General features: G+C 47.9%; 1 protein-coding gene across 1 annotated transcript; it reads left to right on the top strand.

Moving 5' to 3' along the window:
- The first annotated feature begins 1,824 nt into the window (after positions 1-1,824).
- NKX6-2 (NK6 homeobox 2) lies at positions 1,825-8,525 on the top strand. Its single transcript, XM_053305222.1, has 3 exons — positions 1,825-2,302; positions 3,389-3,561; positions 6,813-8,525. The coding sequence occupies exons 1-3, from the start codon at positions 1,873-1,875 to the stop codon at positions 7,083-7,085; spliced, it is 876 nt and encodes a 291-aa protein (XP_053161197.1). The 5' UTR covers positions 1,825-1,872; the 3' UTR covers positions 7,086-8,525.
- The last annotated feature ends 10,675 nt before the right edge of the window (positions 8,526-19,200 follow it).

Here is a 19,200-nt window from a genome sequence, read left to right on the forward strand (position 1 = left end):
ATATAGTTTAAAAACTGTTAAATTAAGCCATTTCATTTTAATCAGGATTTTTCCCACTTTAAAAAAAGTATATTAAGTTTTCTATCAAACTGGCCAGTACTTCTTATGACTCTGGGTACTAACGCCGGTTACTTACGCATTGCTCTGAAACCTCTCTCTCTCTCTCTCTCTCTCTCTCTCTCTCTCTCTCTCTATATATATATATATATATATATATATTTGAATTTTCGACATTGTCTTTCAAATTGAAAACAATGACTGTGAGACAATTCGCAGAAAAAGGTCAATACTACCAGCGGAATAAAAAACGAGTTGATTGTCAGTTAAATACAGTCCCAAAGACCACCCTACAACCCTCTTGGTCGCCTTTTAGTATCTCGGGTACAAACCGTACAGTGTGTGTGGGGGGGACAGCTTGGTGACAAGAGTCCTCGATTTAATCAATAGGGACAAAAGAGCTGCCTATTCTGCTTTTAAAGGACTTTTGCTAGATAAGATACATATCAGAACTGAGTTCGGGGAATATAGAGAGACAAGAGCCATAGAGATAATAATCTACATCTTCGACCTAATAGAGCTGCACATTTAGCAGCCTTTCCAGGGAGATTCCGCACCTATAATTGAGGGCTCGGATGACAAAACAGATACTAGTGGAAACAGAAGAGTAAGCGACACATTTAATACTGTGGGAAGATGTTTTTCTCCTTCCTTTTCTGTTTAGTCTGGGCTACTTTATATAATGCCGCAGTTTCATGAAATGTTAAAAAGAAGAAATGGGGAAAGTATTCTGTTGTGAAAGAGACTTTAGCTGATTTATCAAAACGATTCCTTGATTATCTGCATGATTTCGATGCCATAAAATATGTACTCCCTTTTTTATTATTATTTGCCGATTCTTTAAAAAAAAAAAGGTTAAGTCTAACTAAACTCCCATTGAACGCGATTTATTTAGTCGTTTGAAAGATAAATCAGCGGGTAAATTTACAGCCATTTAAAGTACCTTGACTTTATAATAGAACCTTCATTTAATGTTGCTCTTTCCCCCGCCCAAATGTCTCCTCCCCCTCCCATTCCACGACGCGGATGCAAAGCGGGAGACCGGAATGCCAATCGATTGGCCAATAGCAGCGGCCTCGGAAGAGAACTCGACCAATCAGGGAGTGCGGCTGGCAGGTGGCTGCAAGGTTATCAGTGCATCTTGTCCGACTCTGGGACTCCGACGCTGAGTCAATTTCACCCGGAGGAAAACTCTGCTTCGAAAGAACCTGGGGGGGAAATTGGGGGAGAGAAAATTAAAAGGGAAAGGAAAAATAATAAAAATAAAGATACTCCAGTATTATCTACCTCTCCGATTTTCAAGAGGATATCTAATCTGTGGCCAAGAAAATCAAAGCCATCGCCAGGTGACATTGCTAGAAGAAAGAAGTCTGAGCCGGCCAAGATTTCTTTTCTGATCTTTTCCCTCCCCAATATTTGTTGCTCGCCACGCCTTTGTTCCCCTCCCTCTTCAGCCTGAAAACTTCCCGCTCGGAGTTGCTGCTGCTGCTGCTGTGTTGCCTCAGCAAACCGCCGAGGACCTGCGATCGCCTCCGACGCCTCTCTCCTTCTTTGTGCTCCGCAAAACTTTGTGACTTCCTTTCCTTCCTGCTACTTTTGAGACGCGAGAATCTCAGAAACCGGCGGCGCTGCTTCTTTTTTGTGGCTCCTGCAGTTTGGGGGAAGGGGGGAGGGAGGGAGGGAGGGAAGCAGGGCAGCAGCCGATTCTTCTGGTCTCCCATCCCCTGCCCCCCCCCAACGCCCGCCCCCGAGCCTCGTCCTTTCCCTCTTGCCCCTCTTCCCGGCCCCTGCTGGCTGCTTCCTTGATGCTCCCCAATGTTAGCCGTGGGGCAGATGGAGGCTAACCGCCAGGGCGCCTTCGTGCTGAGCAGTACGCCGCTGGCCGCGCTGCACAACATGGCCGAGATGAAGACGTCCCTCTTCCCCTACGCCCTGCAGAACCCGTCCGGCTTCAAGGCGCCCTCCCTGGGCAGCCTCAACGCGCAGATCCCGCTGGGCACGCCGCATGGAATAAGCGACATCCTCGGCAGACCCGTGGCGGGCGCCGCCGGCAACCTGCTCACCGGCCTGCCCCGCCTGAACGGACTGGCCACGGCTGCGGCGGCGGCGGCGGGGATGTATTTTAACCCGGCGGCCGTCTCCAGGTACCCCAAACCCCTGGCCGAGCTGCCCGGCAGACCTCCCATTTTCTGGCCCGGAGTTATGCAAGGATCGCCCTGGAGGGACCCGAGGCTCGCCTGTCCCGGTAAGATGTGCTTGGGGAGCGGCGTGGGAGGGAGGGAAGGAGGCAGCCCAGCTAGATCCAGGAATGGAGGGAGGGAGCGGGGTGAGAACTTGAGGGGCGGGGTGGGGCTAAAGCAAGGACTTTCAGAGACAGTTGACCCTCTAGTCAGGCCATTTCCGAAAGGAAAGGGCTGCCAGGAAGCCCTGACCCAAACGCTCGGCCCCTCTGGAGCCGGCTCTGGAGCTACTTATTTGGGTGGCAGGAGGGAACCGCACTCTGCACATGCTCGGGATGCATCTCTCTTCCTTCCTGACTCCACGGCTGAGGTCTGGCGCAGACCGCCGGTTCTGGGCCTGATCCCCATTGACAAAATAAAGGAGAAGCCAGCCAGCCCGCCCGCCCGCTACAATTCAGGCCCCATTCAAGTGGATTTATTGGGGGGTTGGCGTGCCTTGCTCTAGCCAAACCCTGGGTGGTCGTTGGGTGTCACGAGCGGCGCGGCGCCCTCGGGCTTGTGAGGCTGTGTGCCTTTCTTGAAGCTGAGTCCAGCAGCTCGGAGAGGCCCTTCCGGGTGGCCGAGGGCCATGCCTGGCCAGGGAGAAGGAGCCTCTTGTTGACGCAGAAAGACGCCAAGTTCTCTGGGAATGCGGAGCGAGCAAGGCACGGGCTCTAGTCTGAATACGTTCCCGGGAGCATGGAGGAGTTTGCCCGAAGGGATCAGGGCCAGGCAGAGCAAGCGGGCTCTTACCTAGTCGCCCGGCTCATGCGCCACCTGTTCGTCTTCAGGCTCCCGCCGGATCTTTTGCGAGTTTTGCTGCAACCTGGTCGCGGCGGGGCTGCCCTTTTCGAGCCCAGCCTGCTCGGAAAAGGCAACTGACTGGCCGGTTCTCCAGCCGGACAGGCCTCTCTGGCTGGGATTGGGAAGGACGAGCGGCGGAGGATCCGCAGTCTGGGAGGACGACAGGCGAAGGTCGCCGCTGTTTCATGCGGCTGGTTCGGATGAAATCCGTCGAAGGAGACGGAGCATTTTCTCCTTGGTCTCCAGAAGCGTTTCTAGGCACTTAACGGAGCTCTTTCTCTCCCTTCCTCCCCGCTCCCTGTTTTCAGCCCAGGCTGGGATGGTTTTGGACAAAGATGGCAAGAAAAAACACTCCCGACCAACTTTCTCAGGGCAGCAGATTTTTGCTTTGGAGAAAACTTTCGAGCAAACCAAATACCTGGCAGGACCAGAGAGAGCCCGCCTCGCTTACTCGCTGGGAATGACGGAAAGTCAAGTCAAGGTAAGGCGTTCTGGGGGCTTGGTGGCGTCTGCGTGGCCGGGGGAGATGGAGGCGGCCTGGGAGGAAAGGCGTGGAGATCGACAGTCTGGGCCCTCCCCGAGGCTTGGGTCGCCAACTCTCTTCCCACCATGTACTCGCAAACTTTGTTAATTTTAGTGGGACCAGCGGCCCGATCCTATTCATGGTTACTCTTAACTGAGTCCTCGCTGAGTTCCGTGAAACATACTTTCAAGCAGGCGTGTATAGAACGGCAGTTTTTCTTGGGAGTCCCACTCCCTTCCATTGGCAAGGAATTAAGTTGCCTTCCCAAAAATGTTATATATGGTTAGGCGCGAGATGCGAAGTAGTTGTTCGGTTTGTCAATCAAGTAAATCCGAATTCCATTTTTTAACGAGAGAGGAAAAGCCGTAAAAAGATTGAGCTAAATTCATTGAATTTCAGCCCCTTTATTCTTCGGCCCTAAACGCCCTTGCCTACAAATACTTCGTAGTGAAATCAATACATTTTCTTTCTAAATATTATCTTGGCCTCTCCCGGCCTTGTTCTCACGGAAGTCAAAGCGATTAGTAGCCTCATCCCAAATATGTTAAGATCGGGATCTTACTACTACTAATAATAATATCAACAACAACAAGAAGAAGAACCACCACCACCCCCCATCTCACTGAAGTTGGCAGAGTTTACTTCTCAAAAGTAGTTTAGGATTGCTGCCTAAATGGATTTTCTTCTTTTAGCTGAGTTTTGGAGAGGGGGGCGAGAGAGAGATCGCAGGAGAATGATTTTGTGTAATTGTTCATATTCTATAGTTTCTTGTCTTCTTCCCATTTCTTCCATTCCCTGTAAGGAGACAGAACACTTAAAAACAAAAACAAACTTTTGAAAGAAAAGCCAGATCGAACCATATTTTTTTATACCTGAGACATTGTTTGTATTGTAAGTCCCTGGTGGGTTTTCTTCGGCAGTGGTCGAAATCTCTACAGATTTCGGATTTTTTGATAACAACTTTACAAAGAAATTTGATTCCATACGAGGGATGAATTTGGGTTCATAAAAACAGTGATGGCACACAGTCATTTCTGCAACAGCGATCAGCTGAAATTTTAAAAATATATTCTGCATTTTGCTAAGAATTTAACACGGCCTGTACATTTTACGGTCCCAAATGAAACTTCTTCATCTTTATCATCATGCATTTCGATTATTCATGGCCCAATCCAGCCGGAATTAGGCACTCGTAGTTCTCATTCGTTCCCATAGGACTTCCCATGCCCCATTGGCCTATATGAGAGGCTGGTTTGCATTCCCGAGGTTATTGTTGTGAAGACAGTAGACCCTCCTTAGTTGCTGCTGTTTTTCCTCCTAAGGCTGCCCGGACAGGCTTCCAGTGCTTTGCTGGGGCCTGGTCAGTTGCTTTCTACACATTATGGCTTCTGTGAATACTTACTTCGGAGTAAACTCCATTCAACTCAGTAGGATTTAATCCTAACTAACCATGCTTTCGCTGGACAGAACTACCGGTAATAACCTTCCTTTTCCATACAAAAGAAGAAGAAGTAGCAGCTAGATTTGAATTGAAATGTCGCTCTGTTTGAACTCTGAAGTTCACAGATTTCTTCCAACTACTTACATTACGATTCCCCTATAATGCTCTAAGAATTAGGGTATAAAAGCAAGCACACAGACGCCCCAGTTTACTCTTTTAAGCAGGAAGGTTGTCTGCTTAAATGTGAATGCAGGGCTGGAAGCTCGCTTTTTCCTAAAACCCACTGAGTCCGGTGGGGCTTAATTTCTACTAAGTATTATTCAGAAACAATCTGTTGCCCTAAATTTATTTACGAGGCTACTCGCACAGAGTAAACCTGTTGGGGGCTGCAGGCAGAGGGGAAACAACTCCTCACAAATTTAGAGGGGAGAGAAAAGGCACTTTTAGGTGGAGAAAACTATGTTTTGGACTTTGAAACTGAGGCTTATCGGTTTAGTGGGGAGAGGGGGCGGTGGCGGGTTGAGTGAAATGTGGGGATAACTTCTCAAATTCCGGGGGGGAAGGTCTCGGGGATCTGCAGGCTGTGGCTTAAAGCAGGCTTTTAAATCTTCCCCGCAATCGATTTGTTCAGAGCGAGAACGTGTGTGAAGTGGGTATCCACGTTGCAGACGTCACGTGCGGTTTGAGGGGGAGACGGCGCTTGTATATTGGCATATATGTGTGTGGCATGGGCGGCGGGTGCGTGTTAGTGTGTGTTGTGAGTGTGTCCAGACCATGCCAGTCCAGGAACCTGTTAAGCAGAATCCCTTGCATCTAGCGACTGAGATCCTTATGATCCTTGCGGAAGACAACTGAGGAACAAAAAACGGTACTCCTCATCCTAAAACTGCAATCCCAAATGCAGTGAGTTGTTGAGCATCAGTTCAACAAACCGCAAAGAAAATGAGTAGGAGCGGGCCGCTGCCAGACATACGAATGAAGGTGTCGAGCTGGAAGCCTTTCACACACAGTCACCAGTGGGGAATTGCCAGGGCTTACTTCCAAGTAGACATGCATCATGATGAAAGGACGGAGTTCAATGGCACTTCCGCCTCCACAATCTATTTAGGATCAGAGTAGCTAGTCTCACTGCAGTCCAGATTCCTGCGGGCCCTGGTTTCATTGGAGAAGAGTTTCTTTCAAGTAGCATATTTAGGGTCGGGACCTCGCAGAATCCCATCTCAAATTTACGAAGGCGGAAGGAAGGCCCACTGGTTTAACTGGAACTGGCTGCCTTTCATATTCGAGAAGATGTACCGACACAATTTACATGGAAAGTGTGTGCGTGTGTGTGTGTGGTACCTCCCGATTAACCCTGCCTGTTTGTCTCTCCCTCCGTCAGACTTACTAAAGGTCATTTAATGCTGATTCGTTAAACCGAAATTCTTTTTAACCACCCTCTCGTACAGTCAGCGGGGTTTCAGGGTGAGGTGTGGGTTCTAATATAAAGACAGAGCCCGCGTGTGGTGGCTACCCTGCTGTGTTACTTATCAGGTGACGCCCACAGACTGTGGGGCAGGCTTTCTGGTCCCGGCTGCGTCCTGTGTACACACGTTCAGAAGCGGTGTGTGGCAGATCCCCCGATTTGGGGGGCGGGGGCAGTCAGACGACGAAGTAGGATTCTGATTCGAGTTGCGGGCGAGCGGGGTCTCCTTTGCCCGGACCAGCGATGGCCCGGCGTCCACAGGTGTGCGTGCCTTTATCCTGTCTCTGTGTGTGTGCGGCCCAGGTGTGGTTCCAGAACCGGAGGACGAAGTGGCGGAAGCGGCACGCCGCCGAGATGGCCTCTGCCAAGAAGAAGCACGACTCGGAGACGGAGAAGCTGAAGGAGAGCTCGGAGAACGAGGAGGACGACGAGTACAACAAGCCGCTGGACCCCAACTCGGACGACGAGAAGATCACGCGGCTCCTGAAGAAGCACAAAGCCGCCGCTGCCGCCGCCGCCGCCGCCGCGCCCCTGGCCCTGCTCAGCCCCTGCAGCAACGCCTCGGAGCCGTCGTGACTGCGGCCCAGCCCTCGCCCGTCCGATCGCCCTCCGCCTGCCCTCCCCCTCCGTCCTCTCCGGCCAAGCAGGGTAGCCGACGCCAGCAGCCAACCAGCCAGCATCGGGCCTGGCCGCAGTGACGTCTTGTACAGCCCCCCACGTAGGGGAAATAATGTGTGTATATATATTTTTACAGAATAAGTTATGGGGATGAAGGATCGTCCTTTTCCTCCTGCCGTGTACGTCACACACCCACACCCACAGAGGAAGACAAACCAAACAAAAAAAGCTTTCCAACTTTTACTGGGTCTTTCCCTGCTTTGTTTTCTCTCTTGCCCCCCCCCCCCGCCTTTCACCCCTGTCCTGCCTTTGGACATAACAAACTGGGATCTGCAACCCCATCAGATTAGCCCGATTAATGTAAAAGAAACTGCTCAGAGCAAAGGGATTCGGGGTTGCAACCGATCCGATCCCAAGCAGACGTCACTGGGAAATTAGTTCCATCGAAATCCAAAGGACTTTGCTGATCAGCTGCGATCCTCAGCATACTTACTAGGAGGTAAGTCCCATTGAACTCAGAAGGGCTTACTTTTGAGTAAACATGTTTAGGGTCAGGCACCAAGTATGTTCGGGGATGGAATTCTAATAAGTAGGGCCGCACTCCTGTGCACGCTTACTTGGGTGTAGGCTCCATAGAATTCAATGGGATTTACTACTGAGTATGCATAGGTGTGCACCGGACCTGATTTTGATACCATAGACTGAGATCCTGTGTAAACCCCCTTGGGGGTTCCTTCCAAGCAAGCATATAAAAGATCTGGCTGCACCTGTGTAGAATAAGCATAGTTACTCCAAAATATGCCCCACTGAGTTGAATGAGGCTTACTCTTTCATAATAATTGTGCCTGGAGTAGCAGCAGGCTTAGTTTTCAGTAAGTTAACTTCCCAGTGACACCCTGATCCTATGCACACTTGCCTGGAAAGAAGTGCCATTGAAATCAGTGGGGCTTGCTTGCAAGTAAATGGACTTAGGGTGGGGTAGAATTGCTTATATTTAGGATGGCTGCCTTTTATTGTTTTTATTTTTTACACCACCCACCATCTCCCTGGTAGCTCTCCTGCTCCTCAGTCATTATTTTGTTACTATTTTGAGTATGAGTTGCCAGCTTCAGCTCAGCTACTTTGTATATAGGAAATTACAGATTTTTGTGATGTATATTTCTAGTGTTGAAGGGGGCCGTTTTCTTTCCCCCTCTCTTCTGTTTTGAGTTTGGATGGCTTGACTTCTCTTCCCTCTTTGAGTTGTGTATGTGGCTTTTCCACCACCCCCTTCAAAAAAGAAAAAAAGAAAGAGAGAAAATAAGGGAGAGAGAACTGCAACACTTGATTTTCAATTGGCTTCAAACTCTTCAAGTTGGAAAGACTTTGTATAAATCAATAAATTATTTAACAAGCTTCTTTTTTTGGAAAATGTCAGCCTTTGGATGGGGGTGGAATGAGCGTTTTTCTTCAGCGTTCTTCAGCATTTTCTCTTCCTTGCTGCTTGTTAATGGGGTGGTTCTTAGCTTGTTTTTCCTTCTTTCTATTTTTTAAAAGGATGGTCAGTTTTTGTGTGATAACCGAACCAGCTTTGATTTGGGGAAAAGGTGCACCTAGGTAATTTTGGAGCCTGGACCTAAAGGCCTTTGGAGCTGCCCACCAGGTGACCACACCACCCAGGACAGACTAAAGAGGATTTGGGGGGCTCCGGGGGCTGTGGAGGCCCTGGACTTTGACCCCAAAGTCCAGGGGTAAGAGCACCTCTGTGGGGAATGGGAACAGCATCACAGAAATAGGACTCCTCTGGCAGAAACTGAAATGCAGTTTCCACTCTTGGGCAGATTTGAAGAAAAGAGACAGGGTGCAGTAATTTAGATCTGTGGCCTTCCTTAAAGTCATTAAGAAGCAAGTCTCACTGATTTCAGTGAAACATATTTCCAAGTAAGGCTGCAGTCGTGATTCATTGCCATTAACGAGTGCTTCACCGTTGACATCAGTAGGAACTGGATTGTATCACAACATGAATTTGTTATGAGTGGTCTGTTAATTGGGATTTTGCCCCTTAAAAATAATCTTCTTCTTTATATATATTTCTCTTAGGCATACCTGTCACTAATCCCATGCGTGGCAGCTCTCGTGAGAGTTCACAAGCAGCTGCTGGATAGCAATGGGGTGGGGGAGGTGGGGGACAGCGAATAGCAGAAGAAGGAGGTGACGGGTGGGCAGGGGAGGGAGAAGGAAGGCAGCAGCGGCAGTCGGGCAGAAAACTGTGGCGAGTGAGCGGGTGGGTGGACAGAAAACTGTGGCGGTTGGCAGGCGGCAGAGAGGGTGGCTCAGCCTCTCTCCCTCTGGCTCACCTGCCAGCCCAAAGGAAATATGGCCTGGCTACTGGCAGAAGAAGGCAGTAGCCGGCCACCAGGCAGGCAGCGAAGAGGGTGGCACACTCCGGCTCGCCTGCTGGCCAAAAGGAAGGATGAAGCAGCAGTGCAGGGAGTAGGAGTGCAGGTGGGGTGGCAGCAGCGGCGGCGGCGGGAGGGAGGGTGTGGAAGAACTAGAGATGCAGATGCTCTGTGCCTAGCCCAGCTAGTAATAATAACTACTCCTGGAGCAAATCTGCAATGGTATTGCCTTAATATAGGAGGCAGCATCTCCAGGCCAGAAAGACACAAATCATTTCAGCATTGGCAACTTTTTCTGAGGTTACCATGTCTTGAACCACTGTGTGGCAAGCAGAGAGAGAGGTCCAGATCAGGTGCTCTAAAACTCCCCACTGTGGAAACATTTTCACCTACTGAGGCTTCGTTCAGATCCTCTAAACCTTCCCCATGTGGAATCCCTGGGTGGAAGAAGTGGTGTCTGGCCTGATGCAGCCCCATTGACAGGTGATGCTTTCTAGTGGCAATTTCTATGAACATGACACCCATTTTTCTTTTACCCAATGCTAATTTACCACCAGAAAGCACTACATGAGTGCTTGGGCAGAAAGGTGCATATAAATGCACTGAAATAAAGCCTGTTTCACACAGTCATTTGAATCTAGGTTTAATGTGGGTTACTAACTTTAGCATGATTGTGTGAACTCATGTCAAGGTGGTTTATGGCCCAATATGAATCTGAGATTCCCACCTTGTCATAGATTCACACAGTTATAGGAAACATAGGAAGCTGCCTTATACTGAGTCAGGCCATTGGCCCATCTAGCTCAGTATTGTCCACTGACTGAATGCCAGGGACTGAATCTGGGGTTTTCTGTGTGCAAAGCAGATGCTCTGTCACTGAGCTCTGGCTAATGTTGGCAACCCACATTAAACTCAGACTTGAGCTATTGTATGAACCAGGCCTAAACACAACAGGGCAGATGTTGCTTCCTCCATGTAGCTGGGATAGAAAGGGTGGACTCTGCCTCAGCAGGTATAGTTGCTGATGGAGCCATTCCTGCATCTGGATGTAAGGAAAAGCTTCATTTTCAGAAAATGAGCTTGTTAAAGCACAGGAATCCTTCTGGGTGTGGGCTACACCCATGTTATTTAAATCTGAATATAAAGCTCACATGGGTCAGATCACTCACCACCTCACTTTTGGGGCTGGCCCCACTGGGAAATGGGAACATCGCTCTCTGTTTAAACTGATGGGATCTACAGATAGCAAATATAAGTAAAGGACAAACAGGATTTTCACAAGTGACTTTAACATTGCTGCATCACTCATGAATCTCTGATTACATTGCTCTTTTGATGACATCAGTGTGCTTTACATAACTGCTGTTCTCACAAGTGAATTTTTTGTGCTGTGTTACAATGGCTTCCATTCTCTCCTTCAGCTATAGTAGATGCCATGCTCCTAACATGCCAAATTCAGAAGGCATAATGCTCTGGGCTAATAATTGTGGAACAATAATGCTCTTCAGGTAAAGAACGACTGTTTAAAGGTGATACAAAGGATTACCAGCAGTATGGATGTAACGCTAGCTTTCAGCCAGTTTGTCAATTCAAAATAACATGGCAGTAATATGTATGCATACATACACAAATAAGGAAAAGGCAGTTTTAGTGTCACTTGTGAAAATGTTCATAAATCTCAGTTGGTTACATCAAAAAATAGGAAGCTGCCCTATACCGAGTCAGACCATTCGTCCACCTAGCTCAGGATTGTCTACGCAGACTGGCAGCAGCTTCTCTAGTGTTGCAGGCAGGAGTCTTTCTCAGCCCTGTCTTGGAGATGTCAGGGAGGGAACTTTTGCATGCAAGCATGCAGATGTTCTTCCCAGGGTGGCCCCATCCCCTGAGGGGGATATCTTACAGTGCTCACACATGTCTCCCATTCAAATGCAAACCAGGGCAGACAATGCTTAGCAAAGGGGACAATTCATGCTTGCTACCACAAGACCAGCTCTCCTTCTCTGGTTCAGAAGGCCAAGAACTGACACTGGCATTGCAGGAGGATGTCAGCCCTGCTTTGGACACTCAGCAGTCAGCAGTCAGCACTCAGTGTCCCCTTGAAATGAAACTAAGGGAGTATGTTTAGAATCAGAACTGGCAGGGGTACCATTTCATATTTCAATTGAGGCAAAAAAGAATTTTAATCATAGTGTCCAAGCCAGAGAAGCCAAGTGACACAGACACAAACGGATATAACTGACCATTTGCAGCCCTTAAATGGTATACCACAATCTGCTGTCTCATTCTTCCTAATGGTGGGGTTGGTTCAGGGCCGGGGCACATGCACACCCATGCAACAAGATTTCAGTAGATTGAAGTGAAATTAGATTTTTCACAAAGTTCAAGGGCTGCTCTTGGATACATCCAAGATTAAAATGCAAAAAGCTGGTATATTTTGAATGCATTTGTTGTAAGTATGTTTTAATACCTCATAACTATAAGCAATTTCATCATTGCATGTCAAACAGTTACCTCCTTCCCTGCTTTTTCATGTTCAAACTTTATTGCTCACAGGCAAAAGCCACCACAGCTCAAGAGCAGAAAGGGAGAGAGAGCCCTATTAAGGCATTATGTTGGATGTTCATAATGTCTGCATACATGTTGGATGTTCAGGCATCTGCATACATGTACATGTGTTGGTTTGAATGACTATACATGCATTCATTTTTAAAAGGAACCTAGTGGAGACCTGCTCAAATGCAGAGCACAAATAAGACGTGTACTGTATTACATACATAGAATATAATATGTGAATGTTTGTACATCTGTGAATGGGACTAGAGAAAGCATTCAGTACATATAAACACAAGCAGGTTAAACCTGCTTATTAACCTATAGGTTAAAAGCAATATCACAGATCCTCTCCAGAATTTACAAGGAGAGGATTGTATTTACAAAATAACAACATATTTTCACATTTAAAAATACCTCAAAACACTAAGTGTCAGATACCATAATTAAACACACAGACCACCCCCTAATCTTATGTTAACTCCAGGGGCATCATGAGGAGGTGGCCCATGGAGCACAGGCCCCCAATGAATTGAAGCCCCAAATCTCATCAGCCCCTCCCCTCCTCCATGACCTCTTCCAGATAGGAAGTGCCCCAGTGGAGGCACCTGTGCAGAGTATGGAAGAGAGCTCCTAGTGTAGCCTAGCTCTCTGCTGCATCCACCATAGGTGCTATATTATAATAGTAGAGATTTACCAAAAAACATACATAATTATTTGGGGGGTATGATTGAGTTTAATTATCAAAGAGGGGGCATGGGCCTGGGCAAATGTTGCAATCTTGTGTAATGTAAAAATAATTGCTTGCAAGAATACCTATCTCCTCTAAAACAGATCTAACAAGGCGTTGGCAAGGTGCTGTAAAATATTGGCAAGAAATTTACATATGGGGTGAACATGTGGGTGAATCATATTGGGTAAACATTTAAATGACAGCTTAATAAGTAATGAATAATACTCTCTGTAGCACCCCAGACACATAAATGCAAATTCTTTTATCAATTGAAGTATTAGTATAATTCCTTTTCAAGCAGGTTAACTCCCCCACACCCTTAGGTAAGGAGATGTATGCCTTCATCATGCATATTTATTTAGTACATGTTTATTTGTTCTGCATACTTAATACATACGGTTATTGTATGTAGTGATTGTTTGTATCACTAGGTACCCAGTGTGTAGAACCAGTCAGCTGACCAGAAATGTGGGAACTCCTAAATAATAATTGTATGTATCCTGAAGCATTGTGTGGGCGGGGAGCCCTTCTACCTACCCTAAAAATGACACACCGACTGATTGGTTGAATTTTACTCATTATAATTTCAGCCCCAAACTAAGTCAAGCAAGAAAGGCAATAAGAGGACCCACAGAGCTTTCCTCCCAGCACCTCTGGCTTGTCTAGAGTAGGCTGGGCTGGGCTGGGCTGGTGGAGGTCACACTGCACTTTTCAATCAAATGGTGCATGACTGGCAAAACACACATAGGTACAATTTGGTGCTAACTTCATAAGTTCTGCATCTGCTAAAGACTTCTCTTCTTTGCCCATGAGAATTTGAGACTCTTTTGAGAATTAGGTTTCCAGATCTATCAGCTTTCCCTTTAAAAACCTTCAAGATTACAAGAATCACCTACACCTAGCATCTTATGATCAACCTGTGACATAAAAGAGAGGTAAAGCCTGGAATGTCTCCATCTGTTCCATGCATATGTATGGATGAGGTGCAGGTTGTAATCTGTGTTAATTTACGATCCAGGGAGTGGTAGTTATTCTAGATTAATTGACAGAGAGCATGAAGACCCAGGGAGTAGCAGTTATGCCAAGCAGAAACTCAGATCATTGGACAAAAGGGGCAGCTCCAGGGCATGCCTACAGCCTTTCTGTTTAAAATCTTATGAACAACTTTAAGGATGCCCTCTACAAAATAGTTATTGCTCTATGGGACTGCTCTATATTAAGCACACTGCAGACAATTGAGGGATCTGCCCTTAGCATCCCAGCATTCTTTAATACTTGGGCATTGGGCCTTAACATTGCACCCATAAGTCTGAATTTATCCTATGAAAAGCACCGAGATAGGAAAACACAGGGACATAGGAAGTTGCTTTATTGGAAGCAGACCACTGGTCTATTTGCTTCAGTTTTATCTGCAAAGAATGGCAGCAGTCTTCAGGTTTCAAGCCGGAGTCTCTCCGAACCCTACCTGGAGATGCCAGGAGTCAGGACTTGACATTCAGACCTTCTGTATACAAAACAGATGCTCTGCTACTGAGCTACAGTCCCATAGCCTAAGGGAAATTCATGCCTTCCCAGAAATCATTCCCCTCCCCTGCCAAAAAGAAAAATAATTCCCCTCCCCTGCCAATCCAGAAAAACATTTTGTCTGCACAAAACCTGTCACTATGAATGTGAGGGGGGGATCAGTAGTAGCAGGTGAGGACACTAACATGCCATTGGAACATGAGAGCTGAAGCAGCTTTGGAGTTTAAGGATGTGCATAAACCAGGGTTGGAGCACTGATTCAGCACTGAACCAGTTTGGACAAGGGCTGAACTAGTTAGGGGAGTGGTGAGCGAGAGCTTTATGAAAGAAGAGAGCACGTCCTTGCTCTTTGCTGCCCCAAGCAGCTTTCTGTTGGGGTGGCGCTTGTCCGAAGTAGCCATGCATGGCGCCAGCATGGACATATCATATACGCATGTGTGGGTGCCATTTGAGTGGTCAGAACGACCAGTGCATGCACAGATGCCATGTGCATGCTGATGCCACATGCAGGAGGTACTTGGGACAAGACCTGCCCCAGCAGGAAGCTGCATGGGGCATCAAAAAGCAGGTAAGGACCTGCTCTCCTCTTTCTTAAAGCTCCTGCTCACCGCTCCCCTCCCTGTGGTGCCAAACTAGTATCTCATCAGAACTGGTTTGGTGCCGAACTAGTGCTCAAACCTTGGTTAATGCACATCCTTATTAGAGTCCCAGCTACATCAATTTTTGCATAACTCAGTTATGATAACTGTATGATATTGGTGGAAGTTTTATAATCCACCAATATAGATTTTTTTTTAAAAAAAAATGTTTTGTACACCACCATGAGATTGTTTTAATTAAAGGCAGTATAAAAATTAACAATAAATAAATGTTACCCTTACAGACCTAGCTAAAAAATAGTTTAGGTCTAATTAGGAGAAAAAAGCCCTCTCCACTTGCTATATTTTTATACCCCGCCACCCCACCCAGTTCAGTTGCTCAAGTCTAACAGTAAATATAGATTTCGGTCTGGTATGCCTAAACTCCAATTAAATCCCGTATAATCTACAAAATGTTTTGCTCTCTTGCCTTGTTCTCGTTACAGACACCAAACACGAATACTTCAATGTTGGGAGCAAAACCAGAAGTCACTTACACTGAAGTAATCCCCTTGTTGACTTAGCAGGAAAATGATAGAAAGTTGGTAATGAGCTCTCAAGGCCTAAAGATACCTGCAGCAAGCACTGTCTCGGCTACAAAATGTGTAAAATAACCTGGAGACCTAGTAATAACTTTCGTTATACTTGTACTGAAGGTTGCCACAACACTTTGCAATTCCCCTGTTCCTTCCTCCACACTTTCTAAATGACCTTCCTTAGGAGAGGACTAATCCTTTCAGAGAATAGGGAACTCTCTCAGGCCGCGCAAAACTCTGGCGGCAGGAAGCAAACGCGTGGCCTAATCTGCCGACCAACGACGTCCTGCACTGTGTCCCAGAAGTCGAGTTTGCTGCTTCTAAAGCCCTTCTGCCTCTGTCTTCCGACTCGACTCCATTACTGTGATAAACTGTTGGGAAGGCCTGTCCGTCCGTATGCGTGGTAGGCCTTCTGGGCCGGTGAGAGGGTTTCCCACACTCTCGGGGTGGGGGGATTAAGAGGGCTTCCCAGAACCGAAAAGGGGAGAGGGAACGGCTCTGGGACTTTAGCTTCTGAAAAGCGAAATCTGAAAAGCGGTCTACGATTTCTAGGTAGGACCTGAGGACGAAACTGTCCCCACAGACTTCCTAAAGTCTTTGAGTGTCACTGTCTAGACCGAGAGTTCCCTCCCCGCATGTGGTTGGACTACAACTCGCATCAACCCCAGCCAAGCCATGCTCCCGGGTCATGGCTGGGAGACCCTGTCCCTGGCCTAGAAGAGGGCAGCCGCGTGGGTGAGAAAGAGCCCTTGGAAGCTTCCTTGTGAGGCTGAGGTTCTTCCTGGACTCTCAAAAGGGAGCTGTTGCCGACGATGGAAAACGTGTCTCCAGCTCAATAATGGGCAGGAGGCGTTATTCAACAGTGCAGTTTCCTCATCACTTTGCAGTTTCCTCATCACTTTGCAGTTTCCTCATCACTTCATTTCCATGCCGGAAAAAGCTATGCCTGCAGTTGCTGCTGGTGCAGCTGATAATGATACAACTGTGGGGCGGGGGGGGGGGGAGTTGGCAACCTTTTTGGGGTTGGGTGGAGGAGGAGCATATCGTCTGTTGGCTGAACTGAAGTCCCAGCGCAGGGACCACTCTATAATGGCTTCTTCCGTTTTAGCGCTGCGGGGCCCAATCTATCGCCTTGAGCCAACCTATAGTGGCTATCAACCAACACAGGTTCCTGGAAGCAGGAGTGTAGCTATAATTGAGTGTAGGGGCTCGAAGAACCCGGGCCCCCAGCTCCACCCCTCCCTATATTCTTCATTTTCTCCTTCACTCCAGGGGGCCAGGGCGGGGAGGGGTGAGCAGGCCCCCTCCCTCCTAGCTCTGCCCCTGCCTGGAAGCCTACAGGTGTCTGGAGTAATTATTTTTCAGGAGATTGCCCCCCCCCCTACAAACACACACTATTTCTTCCTGTTTATGGAGTGGCCTGTTCCAATTGTGCTGGGGAGAGGGAAAGACGGACTCCGAGCTAGATTTGCTAAAAACAATTCTTCATGAAGCTTGTTCAGGCGCTTGAAATGCTGTGCAGCCGAAGCTGCAAGGAAGCGATGTGAGAAAGCCGGTGGTGTGCGAAGGCTTCTGAGCTTCACAGGACTCAGTGGCCTGTGCAAGCCCCAGAGAAGTGGAAGGGGATTTGAGGTCCCCCCCAAAAGACGATTTGCACCCAGACGGGGAGCGACTGATCAAGCGGCATGGAGCAGTAGCCCCCACTCACCAACTACGCGGACTGTAAGACTGTGGTGCAGTCCGCAGAAAGGTAATTTAGAGGTCCATGGATTACAGTCGAATTTGTTTCCAGCAGCAGGATGGAATTCGTTCCGCGGAATTCCGCGAGGCAAGCTCCAATTAATGGCGATTCTGCGAGCACTGGGGTCCTATTTATTGGTTGTTAAGCGACTGGGGGATCTGGGTCGCAATCCTATTATGTGCACACTTAATTGCATCCTCACTAGGTTGTCAAGTAAAACCGACTTTCAAATAAACAGTGTAGAATCGGACTCTTTAGCTGCCATCGAAGGGAATCCGCACCGCCTGTGCGACCCGGGCAAGCTTGATTTGGTGGCAGGTCGCACTAAATTGAACAGAACTCACGGCCAAATCAGGGAGTGTAAGATTACAGCCTTGTACTTTATGACGCTACAAAGGACACCAGTGACGGCACAAGGTGGTGGTGGTGGGGGGAATGGCGGAGGGGGGGGCACAGAAGGGGCAAAAGCACACTTATGGGTGGGCGAGTTGTGCCCCGCACATTATATTTTTTAAACAGATGGGGGGGGGGAGCGTGGCGGGGGGAAGCCCCTTGTCCTCCTGCCCCTCCTCTGAAGCCGTCCGTTTGTTTTCAGTCGAGTAGCTGATTATGCAGGAAATCTCTTTGGGTGGGAATTGATATGGAATGCAGCAGTTTGGCCGCGTTCCCCAAAGGGCCAGCAGTCTGGGGGAAACGGTGTCAGTCATCATCACCACCTGCAAATGGGGCTTGATCCTTCTGCAAAGCCGTCGAGGTTTAACAATGACCTTTGGCTGACAAGAGGAATGCGCCTGTTACATCCCACGTGCTTAATCAAAATTTAAAAAACAAAATCTTTTATTTTATAAAAATAAAACCCGGGAGAAAACTTTTCAGGAGTTTGAACTTAATAACTTCTTCGCTAGCAAAAGAGGACAGGTTTTCCCACGATCCTGTAATAACTGACGTGGACTGATTCCGATGGGGTTTCATTTAAGCAACAGTTGATTCATATGTGTATATAGAATACTTGATTCCCCTACATGTGATTTTTAGCCGCTGGATACTAAAGCTAGCTTTATAAAGAACTGTGGATGAGGGAAACTGAAAAACCTACCAGTGGTGTTATTTCAATGTTCCATTAACACATGTGTCTTCAAGTGATGAACTAGGCCCGTCACGTGGGTCTGAGCCTGACCTGCTTTCTTTTTCTTGGCTCGGGAAAACAGTACCTACCTAAGCAGCCGAAAAGAGGAGTAGGTGGTCTCGGGACTTGAAGAGCTGACTGACTGGTCGCAGCTCTTCTAATGGGATAAAAGCTTAGCTCTCTCTCTCTCTCTCAGCTGCATTCGTAGTTACCAACAGCACTTGAAAGGGAAAGGGGTGGAAAAGATGAAAGCGCCTCAGGCTCCTATTTCTCCTTCCTGCAAGATGCTTTGAACGTGTATAGCAGAGGAGCCAGGGGCGGAGCGGAGAATCACCCTGGACTCAGACGCGGGAGATGGGATGACCTTCAAATATTCTTTTGCAAACCTTCTTGAAACGTTGGCAGGTTTGGTTTTTTTAAAGCCAAACTTTGGGTTACGGCCCATTTGACCCACGAGTATACCCCTTAGGTTCTGGCAACTTCTGATCTCCAGCAGATGCATACCTAGAGCCTTGGGCAGGTAGTAGGGAGGCGAGGAAGCTCATTGCGGCAGGCTCGGTCCCTTCCTGCGCCTAGTCTACGGCACTTCTGTATAAGGGGTGGGGGAGGGAGGGGATTGGTCTGGCTCCCCCACAGTTCACGCCTCCCCACCTTCAATATTTGCTCCTAAACAGTTTGATGGCAGCAGCAGATCAATGAAATACATACATATGTCGTGGTTCCTGAAGCCTAGGATTGGGTCCTCCTGGGCGCTCTTCTGGGAAAATGTCGTGAGGCGCAGCTTTGCCCCATGGCAGCGACCAGACTCTCCCTTCTACACAACACTAAAATATCTTCAGGGCCTCCC

This window comes from Hemicordylus capensis, chromosome 3 (assembly GCF_027244095.1).
Source record: "Hemicordylus capensis ecotype Gifberg chromosome 3, rHemCap1.1.pri, whole genome shotgun sequence".
Taxonomy (NCBI): domain Eukaryota; kingdom Metazoa; phylum Chordata; class Lepidosauria; order Squamata; family Cordylidae; genus Hemicordylus; species Hemicordylus capensis.

Bases quoted from the DNA above. Each gene is read 5' to 3' on its own strand.
- NKX6-2 (XM_053305222.1), top strand. From the start codon at position 1,873: ATGTTAGCCGTGGGGCAGATGGAGGCTAACCGCCAGGGCGCCTTCGTG. The intron at 2,303-3,388 runs GTAAGATGTGCT...CCCTGTTTTCAG, and splicing joins CCCGAGGCTCGCCTGTCCCG to CCCAGGCTGGGATGGTTTTG. The intron at 3,562-6,812 runs GTAAGGCGTTCT...TGTGCGGCCCAG, and splicing joins TGACGGAAAGTCAAGTCAAG to GTGTGGTTCCAGAACCGGAG.